Source organism: Urocampus carinirostris, chromosome 3 (assembly GCF_059441175.1).
Source record: "Urocampus carinirostris isolate Australia breed hairy pipefish chromosome 3, RoL_Ucar_1.0, whole genome shotgun sequence".
In the NCBI taxonomy this organism is placed as follows: domain Eukaryota; kingdom Metazoa; phylum Chordata; class Actinopteri; order Syngnathiformes; family Syngnathidae; genus Urocampus; species Urocampus carinirostris.
The window spans coordinates 7,695,355-7,717,624 of NC_142351.1; the positions used below are offsets into that span (position 1 = coordinate 7,695,355).

The window sequence follows — 22,270 nt, forward strand, 5'->3', positions numbered from 1 at the left end:
TCTTAATTTCTTTTTTTCCTTCTTTCTTCCCTTCTCTCTCCCCACATTTTTATCAACACAGATCGATACCAAAATCACCAAAATCGGCCAACCCTGTGCGTCCTGGGTGCGTGCCCCCCCCCCCCTCTCTCTTTCTCTCTCCCCCCTAAATAGAGCGATGGTTTGTAGTGGGCGGGGCCAAGGCGCAGTGTACTGTAATGCGATATCACTTCTCTCTCTCTCTCTCTCTCTCTGTCTCTCTCTCTCTCTCACACACAACTGTTACGCAGACAAGACGCACGCCAGGGACGGAGCAGGTCTCAGACTCGGCGGCTTCCAGTAACTCTCACACGTTCCGACGCCATTGAGGACTTTCGGTGGGGCGACCCACGCGTGGATCACTAAGGCGCCCCTCTAATCCGGACTGCACCGCGAGGATCCTGCCCACTACCCCCACGTAGGGAGCAGACACCCCCGGATGACTTCAAGCAAATTCGAGGCGTTTTTTTTTCTCTTTTTTTTCTCTTTTTTTGCCGCGTGACACGCGGTTGTCACTCCCACGGAATTATCGCTATGTTTCTCGTGGAAGGGATGCGGAGCACGTTTTAGCGTTTACGAGTGGAAAGATTGACAAAAAAACACTCGGTTCTCGAATCTTTCGAGATGGATTTAGCGCGCTCGCTGCTTGGGTGGTTTTTGGCACTGTTTCATGTGCTGCTGCAAGTCGGAGGAGAAGAAGGTGAGTTTTTTTTCTTCTTTTTTTCTCTCAAATTTCAAGAAAAGTCACAATCTGTCGTCGGGACAACTGCTCAAGTAGACGTATGCTACTGTACTTTAAGTATTTCCACGCAACAAAAGTAAACAGTAAACACCGTGTAGAATCTTGTTTTCCATGTTTTCTTTGACTTTGTGAAACTTCGAGGGCGCCATTTGGACTTATTAGTAGAATAAAGAGAAAGGAAAAGAAAGAGAAATAAGAAAAAGAGAGGGGGATAAAAAGAGTGTGGGACTTGGAAAGAGAGAAACAGAGAAAGAGAGAGGGAGGGAGAGAGAGAACATGATAAACAAAAGAGATAAAAAGAGAAATAGTGACAGAGGGGGAAAGAAAGAAATCCAAATATAAATAGAATGAAAGAAAGAGAAATGGAGAGAGAGAGAGAGATAATATGAGAAACAAAGGAGATAAAAAGAGAAATAGTGAGAGAGAGGGAAGAAAGAGAAATAATTAAATCCAAAGATAAATAGAATGACAGAAAGAGAGGAGAGAGCGAGAGAGAACGTGAGAAACAAAAGAGATGAAAAGAGAAATCGTGACAGAGGGAGAAAGAGAGAGAAAGAAAGAAATCCAAATATAAATACAAAGACAGAAAGATAGATGGAGAGAGAGAAAACATGAGAAACAAAGGAGATAAAAAGAGAAATAGTGAGAGAGAGGGAAGAAAGAGAAATAAATAAATCCAAAGATAAATAGAATGACAGAAAGAGAGGAGAGAGCGAGAGAGAACGTGAGAAACAAAAGAGATGAAAAGAGAAATTGTGACAGAGGGAGAAAGAGAGAGAAAGAAAGAAATCCAAATATAAATACAAAGACAGAAAGATAGATGGAGAGAGAGAAAACATGAGAAACAAAGGAGATAAAAACAGAAATAATGAGAGAGGGGGAAGAAAGAGAAAGATAGAAATCCAAATATAAATAGAATGACAGAAAGAGAGGCGAGAGAGGGAGAGAGAGAAAGAGAGAAAACATGAGAAACAAAAGAAATAAAAAGAGAAATACAGAGAGAGGAAGAAAAAAAGAAATCCAAAAATTAATTGAAAGACCGAATGAGAAAAGGAGATAAAAGATAAGGAGAGAAAATAGAGAAAGAGTGAAAGAGAGAAAGAGAAAAAAAAGAGAGAAATAAGAAAAAGAAAGTGAGAGAAAAGGTGAGTGTGGGACAAGGAAAAACAGAAAGGGAGAAAGAAAGAGGGAGTGTGACACAGAGAGAGAGAACATGAGAAACAAAAGAGATAAAAAGAAAAAATAATGAGGAGAGGGAAAGAAAACGAGAGATAAAGAAAAAAATCCAACGACAAATAGAAAAGAAAGAAGGAGAGGAAGGAGAAGGAGAAAAAGAGAGGAAGGTAAAAAAGGAAAGGGAAAGCAAAAAAGAGAAAGAGAGAGATAGGGAAAAAAGAAGGAGAGAGCAAAATAAGGTAAAAAGACACAGGGAGAGAAAAAACAAACAAAGAGGAACAAAGAAAGAGACAGCGAGAGTGAAAGAGAGATAAATAAATACAAGCACAGCATCTTTGTTCGAGGCACTTGGCTTTGACAACATCAACTAAACATATTACAACCTGAAGCTCATTTGTCTCTTGCGCTTCTCTGAGCCTTGTCTGGTGGGCCGGATTCTATTTACAGTTCAATAAACAGTAAACAATAACAATCCGCAGCAAACAATCTAAAGTGAGTTTAATAAATGAAATCTCCCAATCTGAGACAACTGGTCAAGTAGATATGTGCTATTATCCTTCAAGTATGTGTTCACAACAAAACTGTAAAACAATCTAATCTCACTCTTTAGAAGAAATGACAAACAAAAATGCTTTATATCCCAATAAAGGGATGAGTTATAGTTTTTCACGACTACTTCCAAAAAGTAACTAAGTGAGTAACTGAATTACTCTAGGAAATTAAAAGTAACTTGTTAAGAATTTGACATTTTCTGATCAGTAAGTCAAGAAGAGACAGGTAAACCCGGTCACATTTATCATCAAAAACAGATTTAAACAATATGAAATCCAACTCTCTCAACCTGAGACAACTGGTCAAGTAGATATGTGCTATTATCCTTCAAGTATGTGTTCACAACAAAAGTGTAAAACAAAATAGAAAGAGTCTCTTCCTCCCTTTTTCTCTCTGTCTCTCTCGCTTTCACTCTCTCTGTCTCTCTTTTTCTCTTTCTTTGTTCCCCTTTGTCTCTTTCTCTCTCTGTGTCTTTTTACCTTCTTTTACTCGATTCTTTTTTCCTTTTCTCTCTCTTTTCTCTCTCTCTCTCACACTCTCTTCCTCCCTTTTTCGTTTACTCTCTATCTGTCTCTCATTTTCTCTTTCTTTGTTCCCCTTTGTCTCTTTCTCTCTGTGTCTTTTTACCTTCTTTTACTCTCTTCTTTTTTCCTTTTCTCTCTCTTTTCTCTCTCTCTCACACACTCTCGTCCTCCCTTTTTCGTTCACTCTCTATCTGTCTTTTCTCTTTCTCTGTTCCTCTTTGTCACTTTCTCCGTGTATCTTTTTACCTTCTTTTACTCTCTTCTTTTTTTCCTTATCTCTGTCTTTTCTCTCTCTCTCTCTCTCTCTCTCTCTCTCACTCTCTTCCTCCCTTTTCCGTTCACTCTCTATGTCTTTGTCTTTAGAAGAAATGACAAACAAAGATGCTTTATATCCCAATAAAGGGATGAGTTATAGTTTCTCACGACTTTTTCCCAAAAGTAACTAAGTGAGTAACTGAATTACTCGAGGAAATTAAAAGTAACTTGTTAAGAATTTGACATTATGTATATGTATGTAAACCCGGTCACATTTATCAGCAAAAACAGATTTAAACAATATGAAATCCAACTCTCACTACCTGAGACAACTGGTCAAGTAGATATGTGCTATTATACTTGTTTGTTCGTGAGTGTGTTATAATAATTATTTCTACTTTTTTTTTTGTATTACATTTTGTCATTTTCTTCTCTCCCGGGTGGTATTTTGTTTAGGTGTGAAGTGTCATACTTTCAAAATTATTATTCAATTCTATGTTTACGGTCCCCTTTAAATAGAAATTGTAAATAGAAATAGTTGAAAAAAAGAAAAGAAAAAGAAGCTAGCCTTCAGCTCAAAAGTAGTGATTTTTGCATGCAAACCAAATGCTCTCTCTAGCCGCTAGAGGGCAGTGTTGAGTTTGTATGCTGCGGTGAGTTGGATCGGGTGTAAAACTGCATTCACTCAACTGATAAAACAGTTAACCCAGGGGTGTCGAACTCATTTGAACTCGGGGGCCACACCATAGAACAAACATTCTGTCGGGGGCCGGACGAGTAGATTAAAGAGAAAGAAAAAGAGAGATAAAGAAATAAGAGAACGAGGGAGGGAAAAGGAGAGGGGGCGGGACGAAGAAAGAGAAAGAGAGAGAAGGAGAGAGCGTGAGAAACAAAAGATAACAAGTCGTGAGAGCGGGGGAAAAGAAAGGGAGAGGAAGAAAGAAATCCAAAGAGAAATAGAAAGACAGAAGGAGAGAGAAAAGAAAAGAAAGTGCCAAGGGTAGGAAGAGAGAAAGACAAAAAAAGAAAAGGGAAAAAAAGGAAGTTAGAGCAAAAGAAGGTAAAAAGACACAGAGAGAGAAAGAGACAAAGAGCAACACAATAAGAGAAAAAGAGAGATGGAGAGAGAGAAAGAGACAGAGACAGAGTGGGAGAAAATGGGTGGAAAAGAGAGACAGACAGACAGAGAGAGGCAGGCACACAGGGAGAGAGAGACAGAGAGAAAAGGAAAAAGGAAGTTTGAGCAAAAGAGGTTAAAAGACACAGAGAGAGAAAGAGACAAAAAACAACAAAGGAAGAGAAAAAGAGTGAAAGAGACATTGTGGGAGAAAAGGGGTGGAAAAGAGAGAGAAAAAGAGAGAGAAAAAGAGAGAGAAAAAAAGAGAGAGAGAGAGAGAGAGAGAGAGAAGAGAGAGAGAGAGAGAGTGAGTGAGAGAGAGAGAAATATAAGTACAGTGTCTTTGTTTGAGGCACCTGGCTTTGGCAACATCAAGTGGACCTATTTCAACCTGCAGCTTGTTTGTCTCTTGCGCTTCTCTGAGTGTTGTCTCGCGGGCCGGATCCAATCCCTTAGCGGGCCTTATCCGGCCCGCGGGCCGCCTGTTTAGCACCACCGATGTAGAGTGGATAACATCTATAAAATGTTATACAAATTTTATTGCTGTCAGTCACAAGCAGAAGGTGACGGTTGCCTTGACAACTTCTTCTCCGCCAAAAGGTGCGTCTGTTTGTATTTGGTTCTTTGGGTTTTCTACTAGCTGCCTCCGCTACGCTAATGGGAGACAGATGTGGACTTCTTGGCAGCAGGGGATCAAGAAGCTCCCCTCCTTCTGGAGTCTCCCTGCCAAAAGGCTGCCTCAAGAGCCGCATTAGAGTCGGAGGAAGGAGAAGCAGGAAGGGAGCAGCCCGAATGCTGCGCAGGTCGCTGGTCGAGTGGCGGAGACGGGTGTGTTGGGCGAGTGACTGAGCAAGAAAAAGGGATTTGTGACGGTTATGAGTTACTTTATTTCAAAAGTCATTGCTGATACCCTAAAGTAGTGGTTTGCCATTAGCGAGCGCTAAAGAGCGCTACACAGCCGCTTGTACATAAAGGCAGATGTTTAGTCGGTGTTTATTGGGGTGCCTTGACACGAAACCGAGTTCAAAACATTTGTGGAGGCCCGAAGAACACCTGTGGCGATTTTCACGAAAATCGGTTGAGCCGTTTCGAAATCTATAAGCCACATACGAACGCACACGCACGCAAATTGGGATTTATAAATGAGTTTGGATTAGATCAGGGATCGAATCCGGTTCGCGAGACAACGCTGAGAGAAGCGCGAGAGAAAAACGAGCTGCAGGTTGATATATGTCCACTTGGTGTTGCCAAAGCCATGTGACTCTCACAAACGCTGTCCTTGTATTTCTTTCTCTCTCTTTCTCTATCTCTCTCTCTCTCGCTTTCACTCTCTCTGTCTCTCTTTTTCTCTTTCTTTGTTCCCCTTTGTCTCTTTCTCTCTCTGTGTCTTTTTACCTTCTTTTACTTGATTCTTTTTTTCCTTTTCTCTCTCTTTTTTCTCTCTCACACACTCTCGTCCTCCCTTTTTCGTTCACTCTCTATCTGTCTCTTGTTTTCTCTTTCTTTGTTCCTCTTTGTCTCTTTCTCTCTTTGTGTGTCTTTTTACCTTTTTTTACTCTCTTCTTTTTTTCCTTTTCTCTCTCTTTTCTCTCTCTCTCACTCTCTTCGTCCCTTTTCCGTTCACTCTCTATCTCTTTGTCTTTCAGTCTATCTGTCTCTTGTTTTCTCTTTTTTTTGTTGCTCTTTGTCTCTTTCTCTCTTTGTGTGTCTTTTTACCTTTTTTTACTCTCTTCTTTTTTTCCTTTTCTCTCTCTTTTCTCTCTCTCTCACTCTCTTCCTCCCTTTTCTGTTCACTCTATATCTCCTTGTCTTTCAGTCTGTCTGTCTCTTGTTTTATCTTTCTTTGTTCCTCTTTGTCTCTTTCTCTCTCTGTGTGTCTTTTTACCTTTTTTTACTCTCTTCTTTTTTTCCTTTTCTCTCTCTTTTCTCTCTCTCTCACTCTCTTCCTCCCTTTTCCGTTCACTCTCTATCTCTTTGTCTTTCAGTCTATCTGTCTCTTGTTTTCACTTTTTTTTGTTGCTCTTTGTCTCTTTCTCTCTTTGTGTGTCTTTTTACCTTTTTTTACTCTCTTCTTTTTTTCCTTTTCTCTCTCTTTTCTCTCTCTCTCACTCTCTTCGTCCCTTTTCCGTTCACTCTCTATCTCTTTGTCTTTCAGTCTATCTGTCTCTTGTTTTCTCTTTTCTTTGTTGTTCTTCGTCTCTTTCTCTCTCTGTGTGTCTTTTTAACTTCTTTTACTCTCTTCTTTTTTTCCCCATTTTCTCTTTTCCTTTCTCTCTCTTTTTTCTCTCTCTCTCTCTATTGCTTTCCCCTACTCTCTTTCTCCCCTTCCCGCTTTCTCTCCTTCTCTTTTATCCGCACTCTTTTCTCTCTTTCTCTTTGGATTTCTTTCTTTCTCTCTCTTCCTTTGCCCCTTGGGTCACTATTTCTCTTTTTTTATCTATTTTGTTCCTCTCTCTCTCTCTCTCTCTCTCTCTCTCTCTCTCTCTCTCTCTCGCTCTTTCTTTTCCACCCCTTTTCTCCCACTCTGCCTCTGTCTCTTTCACTGTCTGTGTCTCTCTTTTTCTCTTCCTTTGTTGCTCTTTGTCTCTTTCTCTTTCTTTGTCTTTTAACCTCTTTTGCTCTAACTTCCTTTTTTCCTTTTCTCTCTTTTCTCTCTCTCTCTTCCTACTCTTCACACTTTCTTTTCTCTCTTCTCTTATGTCTTTCTATTTCTCTTTCTATTTCTTTCTTCCTCTCCCTTTCTTTTCCCCTCTTTCACAACGTTTTCTCTTTTGTTTCTCACGCTCTCTCTCTCTTTCTTTCTTGCTCTTTCTCTTTCTTTCTTGCTTTTTTCTCTTTCTCTCTCTGTGTCTTTTTAACTTCTTTTGCTCTAACTTCATTTTTCCTTTTTCTCTCTTTTCTCTTTCTCTCTTCCTACCCTTTGCGCTTTCTTTTCTCTTTTCTCTCCTTCTGTCTTTCTATTTCTCTTTGGATTTCTTTCTTCCTCACCTTTTCTTTTCCCCCTCTCTCAGGACTTTTTATCTCTTTTGTTTCTCATGCTCTCTCCCTCTCTCTCTTTTTCTTTCTTTGTCCCGCCCTCTCTCCTTTTCCTTCCCTCTTTCTCTTATTTCTTTCCCTCTCTTTTTCTTTCTCTTTAATCTACTAGTCCGGCCCCCCCCGACAATGTTTTTTCTATCGTGTGGCCCCCGAGTTCAAATGAGTTTGACACCCTTGTTCTAGACGCACTCTTCCCAATCTCTCGTATCACTCAAACCCCATTTTTTTGTTTGACTCCGCACACAGAGACACACATACTTTTCCTGGTGGTTCTCACCTTCGGGATCATGAATTTACGACCGCCCTCATCTCATCTCATCTCATTAGCCGTACCGCTTATCCTCATTAGGGTCGCGGGGGGGCTGGAGCCCATCCCAGCCATCTCCGGGCAGTGGGCAGGGGACACCCTGAACTGGTTGCCAGCCAATCGCAGGGCACACGGGGACAGACAACTCACTCGCTCATTCACACCTAGGGACAATTTGGACCGGCCAATTCACCTGAAATGTATGTTTTTGGAATGTGGGAGGAAACCCACGCAAGCACGGGGAGAACATACAAACTCCGCACAGGAAGTCTGGAGCTTAAGTTATAATTTCCCTCTTTCCGACTGAATAATTTATGGATGTTTTCTGGTTTTTGTTGACCTTTAATAGCAGTCGTGTAGTAAAAAAATGACTAAATTTTAATCGTTTTTTTTTAGAAAATAACAGTAACAAACGGGAACAGGAACAGGAACAGGATCAATAACGCCTTAGAGCAGGGGTGTCAAACTCATTTTAACTTGGGGGCCACACCTTGGAACTAGCATTGTCCCGGGGGCCGGAAGGGTAGATTAGAGAGAAAGAAGAAAAGATAAAGAAAGAGAGAGAGAAATAGAGAAGGTAGGACAAAAAAGACAGAAAGGGAGAAAGAGAGAAAAAGCGAAAGAGAGCGAGAGAGGGAGAGAAAGCATGAAAAACAAGAGGTAAAAAGAGAAATAGTGACAGAGGGAAAAAAGGAGGAATAGAGCGAAAGAGAGAAGGAAAGAAAGGAAAGGAGAAGGAAAGAAAGAGAGAAGGAAAATGGAAGAGAGAGAGAGAGAAAGAGAGAAAAGGAAAAAAGGAAGAGAGCAAAAGAAGGTAAAAAGACAGAAAAAGACCAAGAGGAACAAAGAAAGAGAAAAAGAGAGACAGAGAGAGTGAAAGAGAGAGAGAAAGAGTGAGAGAAAAGGGAGGAAGAGAGAGAGAAATGAGGGAAAGAAAGAAATATAAGTACAGCATTTGTTCGAGGCACCTGGCTTTGGCAACATCAAGTCGACATACTTCAACCTGCAGCTTGTTTTTCTCTTGCGCTTCTCTGAGTGTTGTCTCGCGGGCCGGATTCAATCCCTTAGCGGGCCTGATCTGGCCCGCGGGCCGCCTGTTTGACACCTGTGCCTTAGAGTCCTCGTTCCTTTGTTACATATACCCCCCTGAAAGGGTGATCCAGACACGCTTGTGTATGTGCTCTTTGAGACCTGCCGCAAAGACTTTATGGTGGGACTCAAGGGGGGGCTGGGAGGGGCAGAGGGCCACATCAAAGCCCGCCGGGTCGCTGAGGTAAAATGGACGGAGACAGAATAGATCAGGGTTCGAGAAGTGAGAGTGAATCCACAGACAGTGTCTCCCTTGTGAGCGGGGGCTCCCGTGCACACGAGGGACTCTTTCAAAAGACGTTTTGTCCCCTCGGAATTCGATCCGGGGACGAAGAAGAGCTTGACTTTTGCGACGGACTGGCATATTTTATCTGTGAGGACTCGGGAGGAAAGGTGATTTTTAATAAGGAATTGAAGCCTGGCTTTTGTTGGCGAGAATGGAACAGGATCAGGACCCAAATGCGTGACGTTTCTCACACAAGCCTTTCGTTAGGCAGCAGTCTGCCGTGGAATGATAGGAAGCCGGAGGCCGACGAGATCGATACCAATTGCCTGAGTTGATATCGGAGAGATGGGGTCGATACCGGACAGGACGGGAAAGACAGGTTTGATATCAGAACAGGATATCGACCTTAAACAGGACAAACTAGAAGGGAATGAAACTGGGAACCGATATTAAACAACGGGACATACAGGATTGATATCAAAACAGGGTATCGAAATTCAACAGGACAAACTAGATGGGAACAAAACTGGATACCGATATTAAACAACGGGATAGACGGGATTGATATTAAAACAGGATTTCGAAGTTAAACAGGACAAACTAGACCAGAATTAAACTGGAAACCGATATTGAACAACAGGACAGACAGGATTGATATCAAAACAGGGTATCAAAATTAAATAGGATAAACTAGACGGGAACAAAACTGTAAACCGATATTAGACAAAGGGACAGAGAGGACTGATATCAAAACAGGATATCGAACTTAAACAGGACAAACTAGACGGGAACGAAACTGGAAACCGATATTGATTAACAGGACAGAGAAGATTGATATCAAAACCGGGTATCAAAATTAAACAGTATAAACTAGGCGGGAACGAAACTGGAAACCGATATTGAACAACACGACAGACAGGATTGATATCAAAACAGAATATTAAATTAAACAGGACAAACTAGAGGGGAATGAAGCTGGAAACGGATATTAAACAACAGGACTGACAAGATTGATATCAAAACAGGGTATCGAAATTAAACAGGACAAATTAGACGGGAACGAAACTGGTAGCGGTCTGGCGTGGAAAGACAGGAATCCAGAGACTTACGATATCGAATCCCGAGCAGATATCGGACAGATGGGGTCGATACCTGACTGGACGGGACAGACAGGAATGATAATGAAACAAGATATCGAAATAAACAGGAGAAACTAGACGGGAACAAAAACTGGAGAGAATAATAAACAGGACAAAAATAGACTGGAATGAAACTGGAAATTGATCTAAACAGGACAAAAAAAATAAACGGGAACAATACCGGACAGGAAATACCACCAGGAAAACCGGACCGAGTCAGAACCCAAGTCCTGCGGGGCAGAGGTTTGTTGACGGACTGACAAAGGAAGCGTGAGCACTGAGCTTAAATAGACGGGAAGCCAATGTATCAATAAGCCGCAGCTGGTGCCACACGCCAATTACCGTGGCAACCGTGACCGGTAGAGCACTCGTCTTCGGATCAAGAGGTCGCAGGTTCGATTCCCGGCTCCTTGGTGTTATACGTCGAAGTGTCTTCGGGCAAGACACTGAATCCCTAATGCCCCCGATGAGCCCGCCCACCACTCGAAACGCAGAGAAACTGTGTGCTAGCTTGCCTAGCTAACGTATGAAGAAATTAGCAGAACCACCAGGATTAATATTCCCTCCATTAAGCTTCTCATTTGCATGTTTATTGAGTGGGAGTGCGCGCCGCCTCCTCCCATGCTATCGCATTTCTCCCAGAGTTGGCCGCGCTACGTTAATCATTTGTTTTTCAAACACCGGCTTCAAACACCGGCACCGCTTCTCATTTTTCCCTCGGTGGGTCGGGTCTCGGAATGACTTGGCCGAGTGGCCCTTTCGGTCGGAGTCAGGTATGCAAACAGCCTCCCGAAATAGACCGGGGCTGGCTCTTTCACGTGGCTTTATTTTAATGGCCTGGGGGAGGCGCCGTAGATGAGAGCCACTCGGAGTTATTGTTTTGCTAGCGTGGGCGATGTGAGACGATAAAGCTGGAGGAGTAGATGAGAGAGAAAGAAAAAGAGGGGGAGTGAAAAAGAGAGAGTGGGACAAGGAAAGAGAGAAAGGGAGAAAGAGAGAGGGAGAGAGAGAAAGCAAGAGAGAGAGAATGTGAGAAAAGAAACAGATAAAAAAGAGAAATAGTGACTGAACGGGCAAAGGAAGAGAAAGAAATCCAAAGAGAAAGAGAGATAAGAGAGAAGGAGACAAAAGAGAAGGAGAGAAAGAGGGAAGGGGAGAAAGAGAGTAGGGGGAAGCAAGAGAGAGAGAGAAAAGAGAGAGAAAATGGAAACAAGGAAGAGAGCAAAAGAAGGTAAAAGGACACAGAGAGAAAAAGAGACAAAGAGGAACAAGGAAAGAGAAATCAAGAGACATATACAGTGAAAGAGAAAGAGAAAAAGAGTGAATGAAAAGGGGAGGAAGAGAGTGAGAAAGAGAGAGAGGGGGGAGAGAAGAAAGAGAGAAAGGGAAGTAAAAAAGAAAGTAAAAGAAGGTAAAAAGACACAGAAAGAGAGAAAGAGACAAAGAGGAGCAAAGAAAGAGAAAACAAGAGACAGATAGAGTGAAAGAGAAAGAGGTAGAGAATGAAGGAAAAAGGAGGAATAGTGTGAGAGAGAAAGAGAGAAAAGAGAGAGAAAAGGAAAAAAGATAGCAGAAGAAGGTAAAAGAACACAGAGAGAAAAAGAGACAAAGAGGAACAAGAGACAGATAAAATGAAAGAGAAAGAGAGAAAGAGTGAACTACAAAGGGAGGAAGAGAGAGAGAGAGACAGAAAAGAGTGAGAAAAGGGAAATAAGAGAGTAAAAGAAGGTAAAAAGACACAGGGAGAGAGAAAGAGAAAAAGAGGAACAAGAGATAAACAGAAAGAAAAAAATACAAGTACACCTGAGGCACCTGGCTTCGGCAGTGGACATATTTCAACCTGTAGCTCGTTTTTGTCTAACGCTTCTCTCATTCATGCAACCTGTACGTCATCGATTGGACGAACAGAAATCAACAACCATGGCGGACGAAAACACACAGCGAATTCAACGGAGGGAAGGCGGGGTTTTAGATATAATTGATAAACGGGGGGACAACTGTGTCCCACCTTCTTTTACACAATACTTCAATTGCTTGATATGCTTTTCCATTAGCATCCATGACTACTTCTCGTCTTCAAAGTAACACACTGTCAGTAAAGAGTATATAAATAGTATATAAATAACTAGACAATTCCCGCGGCAATTGTAAGAGTTGTGATTGATCCGGCAGATGTCGGTAGAGAACCGGTAGCGTTGAGTCGTTAGCATTATGAGTTAGCATCAAGTTTTTAACTCAGAGAGATGTATTTGTCATTTTTAACTTGGTTCTGTGGGGGGATTCCGCCCCCCAACCCCCCCCCCCCCCCCCCCCCCCCCCCCCCCACCCGGTACTGGCAAGTTAATTTCGGATGGGACCATAATCGTTAGCAACAAGGATATGCTTTGTGGAGGTCTAAAACTCACATTCATGGTAATAACATAGTAATAACACAGTTATTACACTTTTACACTGTTTAAAATATACATGTTCAAATAGAATGGGAAGTTCGATTTGAGTTGGCCCATCCGGAATCCATTGAGCCCATTCATTTTGCTGATTCGTTAGCATGTGGCCATTAGCATAATTTTTTAGCATGAAGCAGTTAGCATTCAACCATTAGCATCACTTTTTAGCATGTACCCATTAGCATAACTCATCAACATGTGCCCATTAGCATAGTTTGTAAATATGAAGTCGTTAAAATATTGCCATTACCAACATTTTTTAGCATGAAAAAGTTAGCATTTAGCCCTTAACATCACATTTTAGCAGGTATCTATTAGCATAAGTCATTAACATCAAGCCATTAGCATAATTTGTAAATATGAAGTCGTTAAAATATAGCCATGACCACATTTTTTTACTATGAAGAAGTAGGCATTGCCGACAGCTAGCTTGCGCTAATACTTGGCCAGCCCAACCCATTGCCGACAGTGTTTAAAGCTAGCTTGCGCTAAACTAATCACCAACAGTGTTAACAGCTAGCTTGCGCTAATATTTGGGCTGGCTATGCTATTGCTTCCCCCTACTCTCGTTCTCCCCTTCCCTCTTTCTCCCCTTCTCTTTTATCTCCTTCTCTCCTTCTACTTTGCTAGCGGCGCACATAGCTGTTAGCATCCTCTCCCTAGCATACACTCTTTGGAATTCCCCATTAACCTATGGTTAAAGGTAATGTGGGTTGGGCCCCCTCAAGCCACCCTGGACAGTCCCTGCTTAGTCCCTACTAACCTCTGAAAAAGCCCTGGTTTCCATGACTACCCATAGCAATGAATGGGCCCATGTATTCCGGATGGGAGATTCTCAAAACCCATTATTCCGGATGGGGACTCGTATCGAAAATCTGTATTGTCCCAGGAGAGTCCTGATTGGGCCGGAATTTTTGTTATATGAATCGTTGGGCTACTCCAAAATGCCAGTCCCCGGGACCCATCACTTTTCACAGCTCAAATGAACACTGCTCACTACTCATCTTTCATAGCCTTGACACATCTCGCCTTGACTACTGTCATCCCGTCCTCTACCGCCTACCTCTAAAAATTGTCACGAACAGGAAACAGGAATGGAGAACCCAATCGCGTAACGTACTCACAGTGGATTGAAATCGTGCAATTGCTTCCTTGTCCCTATTTAAACCCACTCCCTTTCTGTCACCTGTTGTCAGTCCGTCTGCGAACCTCAGTTTACTCCAGGCAAGCCCTTTTCGACTCTGACTCCCACCTGTTATGCTCCCGTCTATTCCCCGGCTTCGACCTGTTTTTTTTATCCCGACCACGTCTACTCTCCTCTCCTGGCTTTCGAATCGTTTCTCATCCTACCATGTTTTCGCTCTCCCGTCCCGGTTACCGACCCATTTTTCTGTTCCCGACACTTCCGCGTTCGGAGCGACCCGCTTCCCGCGCCCAGTGACACCCGGATCATGGGTGAACCCTTTCCTTTTTCCAATAAAACTGAGAGAAACGTAACGCAAGTGGGTCCTGTCTCCGTTCTGGTCCTGACAGTTATTTAATAAAAAATGAAAGATTTTTAGTCCCTAAAATTTTTGCACTGTGTTATCACGTATATAAACTAACTACAGAGGTTGAAGGATTTTATACATTTGACTATAAAGGATTTTATACGATGAAATACAAATTACATTTAAATGCAAAAGATATTCACTGGCTGAGCTGTTGGGCGAGGTCAATGCAACCTAGTGAAGAATGATGTTTACAGGAACAGCGGGGAACTGGGACAAAGGGCTGATAAGATAATCCGCACTTCTCGAGGCAGACGGCCCCGGTGACGTAGAAACGCTCGGGGATGTTTTGACCGTTTCAGACATCGAGGCAAAGGGGCTTTCCTGTTACGCCCATGGGAGGAGCCGGCACACCAGCTTGCGGAAAAAAACGTGGGCAGAGGAGAAGATGGAGAGAGGAGGTTTGACGGAGACTCGAGCCACACTATTTCGGCTAATTCGATGGAGTTCACTTAGTTAAATTGTTTCGGCTAATTCGATGGAGTTCACTTAGTTAAATTGTTTAAGGAAATTAAATCTGCCCCCGTGTCAAAATGCTGGTCTCTTGTACAAATGTTCCCATCAAGAAAAGAGCACGAATTGTTAGGAGAATGCAGGTTGTGTTTGGTTAATGGAGTCAGATAACTCATTGGAACAACTTGGTAAACGCTACATTTTAATATTTATTTCCTAACAGAAAGTATCGGTATCGGATCAGTATTCATGGATACTAATATGCATTTACTTGGATGGTATCGCTACAAAAATTCCCAGTATCGCCCTCCCCTCGTTTTTTCGACTCCACCAACCAACAGAATCCATTTCAGCCTAGTTTTCATGTTCTCCGATTTGGAATTTTCTCCCTCAAAGGAAGCCACAAAAACCCGGTTAAAAAGGAGACCGTGTCCACCCCCCACCTTCTCTTCTCCCCTTTACTTCCATTCTTCATCCTCTCTTCTCTAACAGTGGCCAATTTAACGAAGTGAACTCCATTGAATTAGCCGAAATAGCGTGGCTCGAGTCTCCGGCAAACCTCCTCTCTGACCACCATTTTCCGCAAGCTGGTGTGCCGGCTCCTCCCATGGGCGTAACAGGAATCAGCTAAATGCACAGTGCTGCCTATTGTGATCGATGGTTCAATGGATCAATCGGGGAAGCAGATGGTTGCAGGCGTTTGCAAGGGGGGAGGGGGGACTAATTACGGGGACCTAATCCCCAACGCTACCTGACTGCAGTATCATGTCTCTTAGCCTCCCTGCAGCTTTTTTCTACTCAAACGACAACAACAAGGCGCTTCTCTCGGGAATAACAACGTCATTTTTTCAGGATTGGGGTCATGTAACTCATTAGTTGTGATTGCTTCAGCAAGGCACAACTACATTGCCAAGTGCAATGTAGTTGTGCTCAGCCAGTGAATATTTTTTGCGTGCATTCCTCCTCTCCCTAATAAACTGTGAGTACGTTACGCTATTGGGTTCTCATTCCTGTTTCCTGTCCTGGTTCGTGACAATGTTAGAGGTAGGCGGTAGAGGACGGGATGACAGTAGTCAAGGCGAGATGTGTCAAGGCCATGAAAGATGAGAAGTGAGCAGTGTTCATTTGAGCTGTAAAAAGTGATGGGTCCCGGGGACTCGCATGCTCAAAAATCTATGGGTCCCGACAGAGATCTATGGCTCCCCAAAATTTAGTGTTATCCAGGTTGAAATTGGAAATCGGCGACAAATATATGCTAAAAATCTAGATATTCATTCAGTTTTAATCATCACAGTTAATTGATAATACAAAGCGGTTATCACTTCCGATTTTTCAGTTCATATATTCTCCGTGGTTTGCTGTCCCGTCACAGTTGGAATGCCTTCTCAAGGTCCAATCCATTATTATCCTCCTCATAGCGGATATCATAATTAAACAGGACAAACTAGACAGGAACGAAACTGGAAACCGATATTAAACAACGGGACAGACAGGATTGAAATCAAAACAGGATATAGAAATTAAACAGGACAAACTAGACGGGAACGAAACTGGAAACCGATATTAAACAGGACAAAATAAACAGGAACCATACCAGACAGGAAATACCAACAGGAAACAGGACCGAGTCAAACCCACATCTTGCGGGCGAAGAGGTTCGTTGACGGACTGACAAACGGTGAGTGAGACTGGAAACTGATATTAAACAACGGGACAGAGAGGATTGATATCAAAACAGGGTATCGAAATTTAACAGGTCAAACTAGACGGGAACGAAACTGGAAACCGATATTAAACAACGGGACAGACAGGATTGATATCAAAACAGGATATAGAAATTAAACAGGACAAACTAGACGGGAACGAAACTGGAAACCGATATTAAACAGGACAAAATAAACAGGAACCATATTAGACAGGAAATACCAACAGGAAACAGGACAGAGTCAAAACCCACATCTTGCGGGCAAAGAGGTTCGTTGACGGACTGACAAACGGTGAGTGAGACTGGAACCTATTAAACAATGGGACAAAATAAACGGGAACAATACTCGACAGGAAATACCAACAGGAAACAGGACAAACAGGAAACAGGAGTCAAAACCCACGTCTTGCGGGGCAGAGGTTCGTTGATGGACTGACAAAACAATGGCGGATCTGCCGGACGAAAAGTTTGGAGTGCGGTAAATTTTTGTTAAAAAATGATAATGACAATTTGGTGTCCAAAAAGTTGCGTCCCGGGGACGCACGTTGATTTGAGGACAATGCGTCCCCAGCAAAAATCATGCGTTTAGGACGCGGGAAAACCAGAACACTGAGTGAGTAACTGTTACTAAGCTCCCAAAACAATATCGTTTTGGTATCGATCCGCCCACCCTCGGTAAAGAAAACCTACGAGAGGAACTCCCTTCTCCCTCACTCCTCCACATCCTCTCCTTGAGTCCAGTCCACTGAGATTAAAGCTCTGGAATGAACCAATGAGGGGTACTGTTCACCCGCCCCACCCGTTCCCTTCACTGTGAACGATAGCACTTTTTAATTAAGATGGTGTGGAGGAGGATGCTGACTCTGGGAATGATTGAAGGATTTATCAGCCTTTTGCCGCTTATCCCAGAGTGTTACAATAGCCTTCTCAGATAAGGAGGCTAATAGAAATGAGCGCAGGTTTTTCTCAGATTATGAAGATAAGGCGCTGGCTCCTTTGTGTCTGCATCCGACCGGTATCCGACCGGACCCGACACTGAGAAATCGCCTCACAACTGAACTTGAAGCATTGAAATTAAATGCATGAGAGAAAGTAGGGGGAAATAGACACAGCCGCCAGTTTTGGTCATGAACCGGAACAGGATCAGGACCCAATCGCGTAACGTTTCTGACACAGGCCTTTTGTTTTACGGGAAATGGGGAGTCAGGCATGTTAGGCAGAAGTCTGGCGTGGAATGAGAGGAAGCCAGAGGCTGACAGAATTAGGGTTTTGATTTATTTCTCCCTCTTTTTCTTTCTCCTGTTCACTCTCTCTTTCTCTCTCTTTTTTTCTGTTTCTTTCTCACTCTCTAACTATTTCTTTTTCTCTGTCTTGCTCTTTTTCTATTTTCTCTCTCTAATTTACACTTTAATTCTCTTTCTTTCTATTTTTCTCTTTCTTTCTCACCCTCTTTTTTTCCCTTTTTCGACCTCTCTCTCTTTCACTCTCTCTCTCACTTTCTTTTTGTCCTGCTGACTCTTTTTCTTTCTGTCGTTTCACTTCTCTTATTCTTTTTATCTTTCTCTTTTTACACTTTTTTTCTCTCTATATTCATTTCCCCCTCTTCTCCATTCCTATCTCTATTCTGCTCTCTTTTTCTCTCACTGTTACTCCGTCTCCCTTGTTCTCTGTTTATCGCTCTCTCTTTCCCTCGCTCTCTTTCTCTCTCTTTTTCTCTTTTCCCTATTTCGCTCCCACTCTCTAACTCTTTCTTTTTCTCTGTCCTGTTCTTTTTCTATTTTTTTCTCTCTAATTTACACTTTAATTCTCTTTCTTTCTATTTTTCTCTTTCTTACTCACCCTCTTTCTTTCCCTTTTTCGACCTATCTCTCCTTCTCTCTCTCTCTCTCACCTCACTTTGTCTCTTTTTCTCCCGCCGACTCTTTTTCTTTCTGTCGATTCACTTCTCTTATTTTTTTTATCTTTCTCTTTTTTCACTTTCTTTTTCTCTCCATATTCTTCTCCATTCCTATCTCTATTCTGCTCTCTCTTTTTCTCTCACTGTTACTCCGTCTCCCTTGTTCTCCCTATCTGTTTATCGCTCTCTCTTTCCCTCCCTTAAATGTCAAAGAATTTTAAGTGCGCCTTTTCAGCACAATAGAGGCAGAAATGTCAAAGCTTGAGGGGTCTGTTACACTTCAAACGGATGCAAAAAGAGACTGGTCAGAAGACTGAGGAAAAGAAAGCTGTCTTTGCTGCTAGCTGTCATGTTCTGTGTTTGTTTGCCAGAATCGGGGAAAAAAAAACCCGAGTGATGCTTTTTGAAGTTTTACGGGATCCCAGCGGGCTCTGATTGGTTCCCTTTCCCTATTTCAACCCTGTCCTCAGTCCATATGCAAACCGCCTTTTCGACCCTGACTCCCGCCTGTCCCGTTTTTGCTCCCGTTTGTCTCCGGCTACGACCCGTTTTGATCCCGACCACGTCCGCTCTCCGTCCCGACTTACAACCCATTTTGATTCCGACCACGTCTGCTCTCCAGTCCCACTTACTACCCGTTTTGCTCCCGACCACGTCTGCTCTCCCGTCCCACATACTACCCGTTTTGATCCCGACCATGTCCGCTCTCCCGTCCCGACTTACAACCCGTTTTGATTCCGGCCACGTCTGCTCTCCCGTCCCACTTACTACCCGTTTTGATCCCGACCACGTCCGCTCTCCTGCTCCGACTTACAACCCATTTTGATCCCGACCACGTCCGCTCTCCCGTCCCGACTTACAACCCGTTTTGATTCCAACCACGTCCGCTCTCCCGTCCCGACTTACAACCCATTTTGATCCCGACCACGTCTGCTCTCCCGTCCCACTTACTACCCGTTTTGATCCCGACCACGTCTGCTCTCCCGTCCCGACTTACAACCTGTTTTGATTCCGACCACGTCTGCTCTCCCGTCCCACTTACTACCCGTTTTGATCCCGACCACGTCCGCTCTCCTGCTCCGACTTACAACCCATTTTGATTCCGACCACGTCCGCTCTTCCGTCCCGACTTGCAACCCATTTTGATCCCGACCACGTCCGCTCTCCCGTCCTGACTTACAACCCGTTTTGATTCCGACCACGTCCGCTCTCCTGCTCCGACTTACAACCCATTTTGATCCCGACCACGTCTGCTCTCCCGTCCTGGCTTATGACCTGTTTCTGACCCCGACCACGTTTTTGCTCTCCTGTCCCGGCTATCGACCTGTTTTTCCGTCCCTGGCACCGTCATCACCCGCAACGATCCACTTCTGTATTCGTATCAAAATCCGATATCAATCCGATATATTGATATCAAAACAGGATATCAAAATTAAACAGGTCAAACTAGACGGGAACGAAACTGGAAACCTCCTTTTCGACCGTGACTCCCGCCTTTCCCGTTTTTGCTCCCGTTTGTCTCCGGCCACGTCTGCTTTCCCGTCCCGAATTACAACCCATTTTGATTCCGACCACGTCTGCTCTCCCGTCCCGGCTTACGACCTGTTTCTTACCCGACCACGTTTTTGCTCTCCTGTCCCGGCTATCGACCTTTTTTTCCGTACCTGGCACCGCCATCGCCCGCAACGATCCACTTCCGTATTCGTATCAAAATCCCATATCAATCCAAATTCAATCCGATATATTGATATCAAAACAGGATATCAAAATTAAACAGGACAAACTAGACGGGAACAAAACTGGAAACCGATATTAAACACGACAAAATAAACGGGAACCATACCGAACAGGGAATACCAACAGGAAACAGGACTGACTCAAAACCCACATCTTGTGGGCGAAGAGGTTCGTTGACGGACTGACAAATGGTGAGTGAGACTGGAAACTGATATTAAACAACGGGACAGAGAGGATTGATATCAAAACAGGGAATCGAAATTAAACAGGTCAAACAAGACGGGAACGAAACTGGAAACCGATATTAAACAACAGGACGGACAGGATTGATATCAAAACAGGATATCGAAATTTAACAGGACAAACTAGACAGGAACGACACTGGAAACCGATATTAAACAACGGGATGGACAGGATTGATATCAAAACAGGATATTGAAATTACACAGGAGAAACTAGACAGGAAAGAAACTGGAAACCGATATTATACAACGAGACCGACAGGATTGATATCAAAACAGGATATCGAAATTTAACAGGGCAAACTAGACAGGAACGACACTGGAAACTGATATTAAACAACGGGACAGAGAGGATTGATATCAAAACAGGGAATCGAAATTAAACAGGTCAAACAAGACGGGAACGAAACTGGAAACCGATATTAAACAACAGGACGGACAGGATTGATATCAAAACAGGATATCAAAATTAAACAGGACAAACTAGACGGGAAATAAACTGGAAACCGATATTAAACGAGACTGACAGGATTGATATCAAAACAGGATATCAAAATTAAACAGGACAGACTAGACAGGAACAAAACTGGAAACCGATATTAAACAACGGGACAAAATAAACGGGAACAATACCGGACAGGAAATACCAACAGAAACAGGGCCTTGTCAAAACCCACGTCTTGCAGGGCAGAGGTTCATTGATGGACTGACAAAGGAAGAGAGAGAGCACTGATCTTAAATAGACGGAAAGCCAATCGGTCAAAAGGCGGGGCCAATTGGGCGCCGTGACAAGGTGCAAACAAGTGTTTTTGAAGTATATATACAGAAAAACCGAGACAATATATAAACTACGTTCTTGAGCGTAACACTGTCCTTTAATTTGTAGTACTTTTTGAACATTCTATATATTGTCGGGCCGGATTAAAACACCCGAGGGACCGCATGTAGCCCGCGGGCTGTACTTTTCCCACCCCCGGTATCGAGTAATTCCTCTTCCACACACCCCTAAGGACTGTGCCTTCGATGCATCTTTTATTACTTTTGCTATAAACATTTTCAGTTTTATCGGCGTCCAAGATGAGAGGATTCCTCTGTGACTGGCATTTATGGGAAAAAACAGAAATATTACTCGATCCACGCGTTAATAACCGACGTGGCGGCGAAGCTGGAGGCAAAACGATACCGGACAGAAGACTGTCCCAAGGATCCCGGCGGAGATTCCTGGTGAAAGGAAAACTGATTAAAGAGTTGTGCTTAAATGCACAGGATAGAACAAAAGACGAAGAGAGGGGGAGAAAAAGAGACAGTGTGGGACAAGGAAAGAGGGGAAAAGAGAGAGAGAGAGAGAATGAAAGTGAAAGAGAAAGAATGTGAGAAACAAAATAGAAAAAAAAGAGAAATAGTGACTGAAGGGGCAAAGGAAGAAAGAGAAAGAAAGAAATCCAAAGAGAAAGATAGAAAAGAGAGAAGGAGATAAAAGGGAATGAGAGAAAGAGGGAAGGGGAGAAAGAAAGTAGGAGAAAGCAAGAGAGAGGGAGAGAGAGAGAGACAGAGAGAAGGAGTGAGAAAGAGAGAGAGAGAGAGAGAGAATGTGAGAAACAAAATAGATAAGAAAGAGAAATAGTGACTGAAGGGACAAAGGAAGAGAGGAAGAAAGAAATCCAAAGAGAAAGATAGGAAAGAGAGACGGAGATAAAAGGGAATGAGAGAAAGAGGGAAGGGGAGAAAGAAAGTAGGAGAAAGCAAGAGAGAGGGAGAGAGAGAGAGAGAGAGAGAAGGAGTAAGAGAGAGAGAGAGAGAGAGAGAGAATGTGAGAAACAAAATAGATAAGAAAGAGAAATAGTGACTGAAGGGACAAAGGAAGAGAGGAAGAAAGAAATCCAAAGAGAAAGATAGAAAAGAGAGAAGGAGAGAAAAGGGAATGAGAGAAAGAGGGAAGGGGAGAAAGAATGTAGGAGAAAGCAAGAGAGAGGGAGAGAGAGAGAGAGAGAAGGAGTAAGAGAGAGAGAGAGAGAGAATGTGAGAAACAAAATAGATAAGAAAGAGAAATAGTGACTG

General features: G+C 43.0%; 1 protein-coding gene across 3 annotated transcripts in view; it reads left to right on the forward strand.

Moving 5' to 3' along the window:
* The first annotated feature begins 281 nt into the window (after positions 1 to 281).
* Positions 282 to 22,270, forward strand: part of LOC148368498 (neuropilin-2-like) — a 167,376-nt gene continuing 145,387 nt past the window's right edge. For all 3 annotated transcript variants that reach the window (XM_088330522.1, XM_088330521.1, XM_088330523.1), the window contains exon 1: positions 282 to 718. In XM_088330522.1, coding sequence (XP_088186648.1) covers positions 643 to 718 — 76 coding nt within the window. In that variant the 5' untranslated portion in view covers positions 282 to 642. The remainder of the gene's footprint in view (positions 719 to 22,270) is intronic.